The following is a 9,781-nucleotide window of genomic DNA, read 5'->3' as shown; positions in this document are numbered from 1 at the left end:
CCCCGGGCAGATGGAGCTCGTTAGCCCTGTAAGGCAATCCATCTACGTCCTGAGGACCTCGCTGCCACCGTCCAAGCTCGCTTGGCCCCGGCAGATGAACCTCAGGATTAAAGGGTGGGCTCAGTTCCGCGCACACTGTGTCTCACCTAAAAAATCCAATGCGCAGGCTGGAAGGTGGAAAGACCTTCCCCGGTTCTTCTTTCGCGAAGACTGGCCAACAATAACAACCCCCTCCTCTCTCTTTCCCACCGGATCCTGTTGCTCATGTCCCTCTCGCAAAGGTAGCCTGAATCCTGCTGCGGACTCCAGTAATTGTAGCGAGAGCTTCAGCAGAACCTGTGAAGTTGTTTACTCTCTAGGTGGTCATGTGTCCTTCAGTGCTGCCAGGAGGAGTGAATGCCTGCTATGTGTGATCAGTTGTGCAGGGCTCTCACAAATCTTGCTGTGCTTGAAAATTGACCTTGTTTGTCAGACTTGATTAATATTTGCCAAAGAGTGTGATTAGGGAGAGATTAGGGAGGCAGATGCATAATGTAAGCTTAAGAAAATGGATAAAAATCCTGTAATAAAAAAATCCAATAAGGATTTCTCTTCTAGTTAAGAAAGAAAATTTCTCTGTCTCTCTGTCTGCTTTTCATTTTAATGTGAAGTGGGTAGTGTTGTCATTTTAATTTCGGTTTGTGTATTATTTTTAAAAAGTGTGGGTATACTTTTGAGAAACTGATGGCAGTAAAGGCATTTTCAGTGATTTATTTTCTTACATGGAAAAAAAACCCACTCGAAAAGCAGCAATACATGGAGCTGTAAATGGAAACTGGTTTCTCTTATCCCTGAGTCCACAAGCAAGTCTTCAAAACTGTCATTAATTAAGCACCTGTATATACAGATATATAATTATACCCCAATTTTGCATTATTTTTCATGTTCTGGTAGGCCCTGTGATATTGCAGAGAAAGCAGAAGTTTCAGGCCTCAAGAGCTGGAAAGCTCAATGTCGCATGCAGGTGGATTTCCCAGGGCATGAAGCCAGATGTGTGACCTGCAGAGGAAGGACAAGATTCTCTTTTAAATGAAGATATGAGTTTTTAGATGATAAATGTGATTTTACTAAAAGCACTGCTGCTTCAGCTCATTGCACAGCCCATTTGTAATCAGCTGTTCAAAGTGATGTTTGTTTTCTTGTGTCAGTGTAGAATTCTGATGCCAGGAGTCCTGGTGATGCACATCGCAGTGTGTCAGGCTTACTGCTGTGCTGGCTCGTGGGGAAGTCATGACACAGCTTCAGCACTGATCATGCTCTTGTACACAGGAATACAGATCTTCCTTGCCTTTCCTTCCAGGTAGGCAAGCATATCTCTGTTGTTTGCTGGATGATTCTCAGTAAATCTTTGTAAGAACTGAACGACAACAAAGGAAGGCTGGCACCTGAAGCCATCCCTTCTGTTTGCTTTTTAATATTGAAAGTGTTGTTATTCCCTCACTCCTTTTGCAATGACTTTTGCTCAGAGACTAGAACCTGATGTAGGGATGGAATCTTCTCTATTTTGCATGATGATGGCTTGTTTCCAGTTCCTCCTATTTGGCAGTAAGAAGTGTGTACTTAAACTGTTCTTTGAAGGAGACAAGCTGTTGTGGCAAAACTCAGATCCCTCACATACAACATAAACAAACCAGGATGTAACAGAATTGCTGCATAAGATGTCATGCACAGCAGTAGGGAGCTATGGGACCCTCCACCCCGGCATTTTACCTTTTCCGTGGTGACTCTGTTGGTCTTTTTTTTCTTGGCAGTTTTGCATTTTATTTTTACTGTGTTATCTTTTCCTGAGACTAATAGTGTTTTCTACTTCTTCATGCCAAAAAAAGCCTCCTTGGACGTGTCTCTTAATTCATCATTCTTAATCCTCAGAGGATGATATTTACAAAGGTTGTAAGGAAAACATAGTTATTCTGGTGTAAATTCAAATTTGCTCATTACTTATGTACATAGATATGTGCATTTGCTTCTCAGGCAAATAAGGTCTTACGATTTTCTGGCAGGAATCCTTCCTGAGCATCTCTAGTATAAACTGGACGGACTAGGTATTGACAGTTTGAATAACTTACTATTTTATTATTTTATTTTTGTCTATTTTTTATAAATAACTGCCAGGTGTTACAGAAGAGGACACGGCTGCAGAACTGCAGAAAACGAAGACTATACCTGCTGAAACAGGGGTAGACAACCTGACAGGGGATGTTGTGGAACTGGAGACTCTCAGAAAGTCTGTGGAGGACTTTTTCTGCTTTTGCTATGGTGGGTGGTTTAAAATCTTCTGAAGACCTGTTCTAGGTTTCTAAGTTTTTATTCCATTTGGGAGGAAGAAACTGCACAATCTTAGCCTTCCAACTACACTTCTAATTTTAGAAACTTTTAGTAGCCGTTTCTAAAAGGTACACGTATAGTAGTTAATTTTCTTCTTGATGTGTTTTGTGGGGTGTGATTTCAGATTATTGCCCAGTGCATTTTAATACCAGCAGCACTTGTTTTCTGAGATTTGCATCTGCGCTTTGCGTTTGCTCCAGTCCTCTCCAAAATTACAAGGGTTTATAAGGGACTCGTTCTTTTGCTAACTTGAGCAATCTTGACCTCAAAACAATCTCTTTTTTTTTTTTTTCTAGGTGAAGCTTTAGGAAGGTCAACGATGGTACCTGTGCCATATGAGAAGATTCAGAGGGACCAGTCTGCTGTCATAGTGCAGGGCCTGCCCAAAGGACTTGCATTTAAAAATCCAGCAGATTACGATGTTTCAACCCTGAAATGGATTTTGGAAAACAAGTCAGGGATCTCTTTTGTTATCAAAAGGTTATTTGCTCATTCTCTTCCACTAGTCTGTCCAATTCGGTTTTGTACTTAAATTAAGTAAAATTAATTTCAGTTTTTAATTGACTACATTGCAGACTGTTTCTCTCAAACAGCAGTTTGCTCTCTGTAATGTTACACTACCAAGTAATTAATGATGTCTTTGCTAAAGCTGTGACTTTTTCTTTCCATATTTTCACACAGGCCTTTCTTAGAGCCAGAGGAACATACAGGTAAGTTACTGCTTACTCAGACTAAAGAGAAACAGATTGCAATTTGAGTTTAGATAGCAATATAGATAGAATATTTGGTCATGTCCATAAAGCAGCAAACTGTGCAGAAATTCCTGGACTGTGAGTTGCCTTACTTATGGAGTTATAACCTTTTCCTGTATGCATTCTGCCAGGAGCAACTCAATAGAGATTTAATTAATTCTATTTAATTTTTCATCTGTTTACTGAATATAAATTTATTGTGGATTGGATAGAATCCTAGGAAAAGGAGAATTGAACTTGTGAAGGACTACATTGCAGTTTTAGAAGATGCCAAGACTTTGCAGTGCTTATGTTCCACTACACAGCTGATTTTGGCATTTATATTTAAATAAATGTATAAAATAATTTATATAAAAAATAATTTAATCTTCTGAAGTGGCTAGGTGTTGTAGTTCCTATGAAGGCCTCTATATATCAAAAAAACCCAGAGCTAGAGTAAGTTTTGTAAAACCCTAGAAGATTCACTTCTAGCTTAGGAGAAATCCCTTCTCTTCCTTTCATGTTGCTTTACTTGCTAAATGAATACATGTGAGGATTTGTTTTAAGAAATGGATGAAGCAATCTCTATAGGAATGTAATCAAAAAAGAAAAGTTTAATTTTTTAGGTGAAACAGCCAGAAGTTGATGCTTGATTAGTAAAATTAAAAATGTGTTGCTTGCACTCAGTTAAAAGTTTAGAGATTGGGAAATTACAAAGATTCTGGTAACGATATAGTTCTATTGAAAATGCAGTGTAGGTTTTCAATGTGGTGAATATAAGTTATTTGTATCTACCTGTAATTTAGTGCTAAACTTAATATGTATGAAACTATAATTTTCTTTTAGCAGAGTTTAGGTGAAGGACTTGTTTGTCCTTGTTTCCCAAGATTTTCACTTAGCATCATAAAAGAGAGCAGTGAAAAGCATGGTAAAATGCACATCTGAATAGATTTTATATTGGTGTTGCTTTATAGATGATTAAGATAGTTTAATGAGATCTATCTCTCATTATCTGTGAATACCAAAAATATGCACATGGGCTTGTAAAATGTGAACAGGTTTTTGCTTTGTTACAGTTACAATGTTACAGTGTTACAGTTTCAATTTGTATTTAAAGTAAATGGAGTACAAGAAATTCAAATACTGTTTTTTAACTTTCAGGAGCTCATATAACAGATGCTTCACATTCAATTATACCTCCAGGTGGAAGGTATATATGTAGCTTTCTTTTTTCATGTGGTTTATCTTTCTCTTTATGTGCTTTTTCTGCCCAGCTGACCTTTGGATAACTTGTGCTTGCTTGGCATTACAAAAAACATGAAGCTGAATCTTCTCTTTCTTTGGACCGTTATTTGTGGGGAAACTGTTAAAAGTTAAACAAATGGCAAAGTGTCTTTGTGGTTTAATTAGCCCACGGAGTGTTCTTAATTCATGATTTGTCAGTCAGGGATAATAAGTTTGCCACATTTTTTGGTACAGCAGTGAGGGGGAACAGATGTCAAGTTGTTGCTTCCCCCTCCTCAATTTCAAAAAAAACCCAAAAGTAATTGTTTTGGTTAGTAAATTAAGATATTACGGTTGGAATATGTAAAAAATTGGTTAATGTGAAAACAGGCATTAGTTTTCTGTGCTTCTGTGATTGCTTCTCATTAAATGCTAAGCATGATTTGAATATTTTGTATGCCCCAAAAAATGTAGGGATAGGAGATTCCTGACAATTCCCTTGATATGAGTCAGATAGGCTAATATGCAGGGATTTTTACTTTTGTGTTCTTGTTGGAAATAATAATGGGAGATTGATTTTACTTGATGGGTTGTAAAGCTTGAGCAGCTTCCCAGAAATGTGATGTTTGTTTTTCATAATGTCAATCTGCTTGATTTGTTTATTTTTGTAGTTGTCCTCCTATTAAAGTGAAAACGGAACCAAGCAGAGATTCTGGTATGTTCAAAGTTTTGCACTTACTTGCCAAAAAAAAAAAAAAAAAAAATCAGGTTCTGTGCAAAAGTCTGAATTTAAGCAAAGCTAGGAAGCTTAAAAAAACAAAAGCAGCAAAAAGACATCTTTGATGAGATGGAAAGCCTTTTTCTTCCTTGAAACTCTCCACTTTTCGGTTGAAATTTTTATCAAATATTGAACCTTAGCCAAATGCTTCCATCTCAAGAGGAAGGAAGTTTGTAATATATTGTAGATTAAAATAATTTATCTTTAAGTAGTTTAGAAAAGAGAAAATGTCTCTGTTTTGTTTCGGTTTGTTCTAATTCAAGATAGCTTTGTCCCTAATGGTAAACAAAAAACTTTGTTTATTTGTTAATATTACTAACATATTGAAAATAACAAAATGTCAATTTTCTAGCCAAAATGGAAATAAATAAAGAATAAATACCAAGATGTGTTATTTGTTATTAAAAAACAGCCAATGCATTCCTAGGTTGCCTAGCAGGTAGCAGATGATTCCCCTGGGCACTGTGGTCTGTGGCAGGGCAATGCTTAAGAGTGTGCTGTGAGGTAAAGGCATGGATAACCCCATTAAAGCCAGTGAGGCAGCAGGTGTGCTGGAAGATAAGGTGGTGACTTTCCTTTTTGTTGGGTTGGGCTGCACTGCTCACTTTGCTGTAAGAATTGAGTTTTTATATGTAGTTCACTTGCTCTAGTTCTTTGTGCTTCACAACTTTAAATTTGTAGTTTAGGATCCCTGTATGGTTAACATTCAGCTTGACATACACAAAGGGTTAACTTGAGTTTTTTGCCAAGTTAGTTCCAGAATATTTCTTGCGCTGCTCTCTAGGCATTTTAAGTAATTCTACTTTTGTCAGAATGTTTTGAAAACATTTTAGAGAATGCTGTCAAGTCTTATGGAGGGAGTATGTGTTGCTCTGTCAGCAGTGCAGTTTGATGCAGGCTGTATCTGAACTTGTCTGCACAGAGAAGTGAACAGGAGCAGGTCTACAAGTATTTTCAGCACAGTGAATGGTAAAATACATTCTTCTTCTGTGGTAGCATGCAAGAAGGAAGGAGCCCATTTAAAAAAAAAAACTTCAAATCTGAAATAGCATCTGCAGGGACACTTAGTTTGTAGGGAAGCATTTAATCCTGGATCCTTTTATAGGGTGACCAAACTGAAACATAAGAAACCAGCAGGTCACTTTTTTACCATTGTTTTAACTCAACAAATGTGTAGCGTCTTTTTTTTCTTTTTTCATCTTTGTTTTGACAGAGACCAGCGAGGATCTTGGTGGGTGCTGTTGTTTGGGTTTTTTAAGAATCTGCTTATTACTATTTTCCATATTTCATTCCTTTGTTGCTACTATAGGAATTTCTTTGGAAATGGCAACGGTACCAGTGAAGGGGGAATCAGATGACTACCATAGGTTTAATATCCCAGGTAACGATAGTAATTTCTATATGTGTTTATCTCATGAAAGGGTTGGTTGTACAAGTGTTGCTCTCTCCATGCCTCTCTGTTTACTTATTTTTGGTCATTAAGCATGCAATTACATAGCTCTGTTAGAATACAGCATTTCCATGCTGCCTGTCATTTAAGTTATTCTGAGGAGTGCCAAAAGAACTAAAGAACAACTTCATCCAAACCCATGTGTGTGTGTTTGATCTGAAGAAGTTCCAGAAGCCTTTCAAACTGTTTGATGTTTTTTTCTGAGGATCCAGTGTGCAGACTTTGTAACTTCAATGACTTCCTTAAACAGGAAATAATGTTTCTAGAGCACTGCTTGAATCTTTTCTTTTGTTTGAACTTTCTGTAACTTTTCTACACTGTAACTCATAGAATCTATGATTTGTAGTCTGTCAATCACTTCTCTTGTATGGAATGACCAATATGTGTCAAAATTGAATTGAAAAGTTTATTTGTGTGGGCAAAGCATAACGTTTAAGAGGTCCATGGCTTGGACTATGTATGTTTTAAGGTGTCTTCAGTTGCTTTTCCTCATCTCTAGGTCATCTAACACACAGACTTCAACTAGGAGTGGAAAATAGAAATTGTTATTTCGTTATGTTGAATTGAACAGTAATTAAGAAGTCATAAATGGCAATATAAAATAAGTAGAACCTTGAATTAAATATATCATTCTGTTTGCATTTGTCATTAGGTTAAAACCAAAGTATTACAAGGGAATACACTGTGACCTGGGCAAGCTGCCACACATCTCTGAAAGATAGTTATGTATTAACAGTGAAGTGCAAAACAGCATATCCCTTCATTTTCTAATATTATATATTACTGGGATAACATTTTTGTGTATGTTTAATTATAAAGATTCTTGAGATTATTTTCTAATGTGCTTTAAAAATAACAACAGGATTGTGGCATCAATATTCTCGTCCTGGCATATCTCGAGGAGTGTACAATGTTCAGAAAGGTCTCCACCATACAGCATAGCAAAGTGTTGCCCCTCAAATGCAGAATTGGAAAGGTGTTAGGATTATCTTCTCTTCATAAGTGTACTTTGCCTAACGTTGGAGAACGAGGGGTTTACAGGCATGATTTGATGTAATAAAAAGAGATACTGGTTGGAGACAGCCTAAGCATTGTTCCTTCCAAAGCCAAAGTCCTCTCATCTTTCTACTTTTGATCCCCATTATAGTTTTTTTGTTTCACACATAAGACTGATGTCACAATTTGGAAATTATCCCGCAGCATAAACCAATGCTGTCTGAAGAGAGTCTGCTCTGAAATTACTTCCTTACAAAATAGTACCCATTGTACTGCAGCGTATTTGTCTGAGCTGAGAAGTCCCCCCTATAAATATACTTCCATTGTGAAGTCTAAGCAGTGCTGATTTGAAGGGGGGAATTTCAGTATATTGGTAGAAGTGATGGGGTTCTCTGAGTTAAAAGAGATATTCCCATGTCAAGTCATGCCAACTTCCCTGAAGTAAAGCAGCTTCCCCTTCATTCTTTGAGTAGCTACCACTCTGATTCAAGCCAAAGGTTGTCCAAACTGTGGAGAGCTATAAACTTTGGAGTCATATAGGGGTTTGTGTGTGCATGGTGGTGCTGTGAAGAAGTGAACCTTAGAAAAATGCAGTTATTCTGAGGTGTGTTCCAGTATTGCCTTTGCAGGGACATGCTACAAAATAAAGAAAATGGTCATAGTTTTTGCTAAAAATAACCTACAGCTCACCCTTCCAGCGTAGCTGCAGGTGAACCAGAGCATTAAACAGTAGGATTTTAGGAGTGTTAATTTAACCAGTCATTTGTATGCTGGTTTCTGCACCAGCCCTTTTTAACCAGTCTTATCTGTCGCCTTCAAAAGAGCTGTTATTAAGAAAAGCAAACAGCCTCAGAGTGTCATCGGTTATTTTAATCCCTCTGAATTTATATATTTAATGTAGGTAGAAATTTTAGAGGCACAAAGTACTCCTTAGGAATATAAATTTTACACACAGGAAAGAGATCAAACTGATTAAAAATTCATTGAAAAAGGGCAGAAACATCAACTTTTCATGTTTTAAAATTAGTTCATTACCACCAAAAAAAAAAAAAGAAAGCCTGATGTTCTGCATGAGTGTCTGATTGTTCAGTAGTCCAAGAAATGCACACACCTGACAGTAGACCCTCAACATTTTTATTCTCTTGAACCAGATAAGTAATAATTTATAGATATTTTATAATTTAACAGTCTTTCCAAAGTTCAATGTTACAGAAAGTATGAAATGAGAATATAGTGTATGAAATGAAGAGTTACTTGGCAAATTTCTCTATAGGTGTTTGTTATGAGACACTCTTTAAAAGCCCTTCTCTTTGTTCTGAAGCAGGCCCTTCTGAGACATCAGAGATGGATGAAAAATCTGCTTTTGCAAGAAGTTACAGAGGTAGATCTTTTAGTTGCATTTTTCTTGTTTTGGAAATTGAATATGTGAACTCTCGATTTGCAGTAGGAATGAAGATATTGGAACTAAAACATCAAAAGAGATGAAGTTTCAGTTGCTTTAATTTCCAGGTGTTTGAAGTAGAGAAATGTATAAAAGGGAATCTCATTTCTTCCTATTCTAAATTCAAGAACAAGCATCAGATTTATCACTAGTGATTTGTGTGAATAGGTAAGTTTCTCAAGAAATTCAATCTGTTTAATAATTGCTTATTAAGTTTAATAAAAGTGCTTATAAATTGCAAGTCCAACTTGATAATTTTTCTCCACTGAGTGAGATGAATGGGCAAAACCAGAAAAAAGTAAATGAAAAGTCTGTCTTTAGTGAAAGCAGTTTCTTACTGGATCTCAGCAACAGTTGAAATACATTTACTGCAAAATTCTGCAATTTTTTTTATACTTCTTACAGTTTGTATTAAAGATACTGCTTTCCCCATTTTGAAACACCAGAAAATACACACCTGTATTTCAACACATTAATTTCTTCATAAACTCAGAGTGCTCCTGCTGCCATGAATTTTTAAGATTTTGAAAATGAGTCTTCTGTATGTTGTTCATATGAAAATTATACTTCTGGATTTTCCCTTCTGGGAATCCTTACTTTGCATGGATGGAGTTAAAAGTTTATTTTCACATTTTATTATAGTATGTTTTTTTTCTTTATATTTGTAAACAAAGCCATGAATATGGCTCCATAGATCTGAAGAAAGATGCTGTGGAAAATGCACAGGTGCAGCGTTACTGTGCCAGAAGTTTTGTTGTACTTTGCATTTGTTGCTGCAAGGAGTGCAAGGGGCTTCT

At 36.6% G+C, this 9,781-nt stretch overlaps 1 protein-coding gene across 1 annotated transcript in view; it reads left to right on the top strand.

The window, feature by feature from the left end:
* The window catches only part of LOC114063491 (general transcription factor II-I-like), a 52,261-nt gene that overhangs the window by 28,036 nt on the left and 14,444 nt on the right, over positions 1-9,781 (top strand). Inside the window, exons 4-10 of the mRNA XM_027895787.1 lie at positions 2,152-2,295; positions 2,661-2,844; positions 3,046-3,074; positions 4,257-4,305; positions 4,991-5,034; positions 6,407-6,478; positions 8,865-8,924. Coding sequence (XP_027751588.1) covers positions 2,152-2,295; positions 2,661-2,844; positions 3,046-3,074; positions 4,257-4,305; positions 4,991-5,034; positions 6,407-6,478; positions 8,865-8,924 — 582 coding nt within the window. The remainder of the gene's footprint in view (positions 1-2,151; positions 2,296-2,660; positions 2,845-3,045; positions 3,075-4,256; positions 4,306-4,990; positions 5,035-6,406; positions 6,479-8,864; positions 8,925-9,781) is intronic.

Source organism: Empidonax traillii, unplaced genomic scaffold, assembly GCF_003031625.1.
Source record: "Empidonax traillii isolate 1590-97213 ecotype Southwest subspecies unplaced genomic scaffold, ASM303162v1 scaffold468:size725061, whole genome shotgun sequence".
Lineage (NCBI taxonomy): Eukaryota > Metazoa > Chordata > Aves > Passeriformes > Tyrannidae > Empidonax > Empidonax traillii.
Note: the sequence above shows the minus strand (reverse complement) of the source record. Positions and strands in the feature narration are given on the sequence as shown.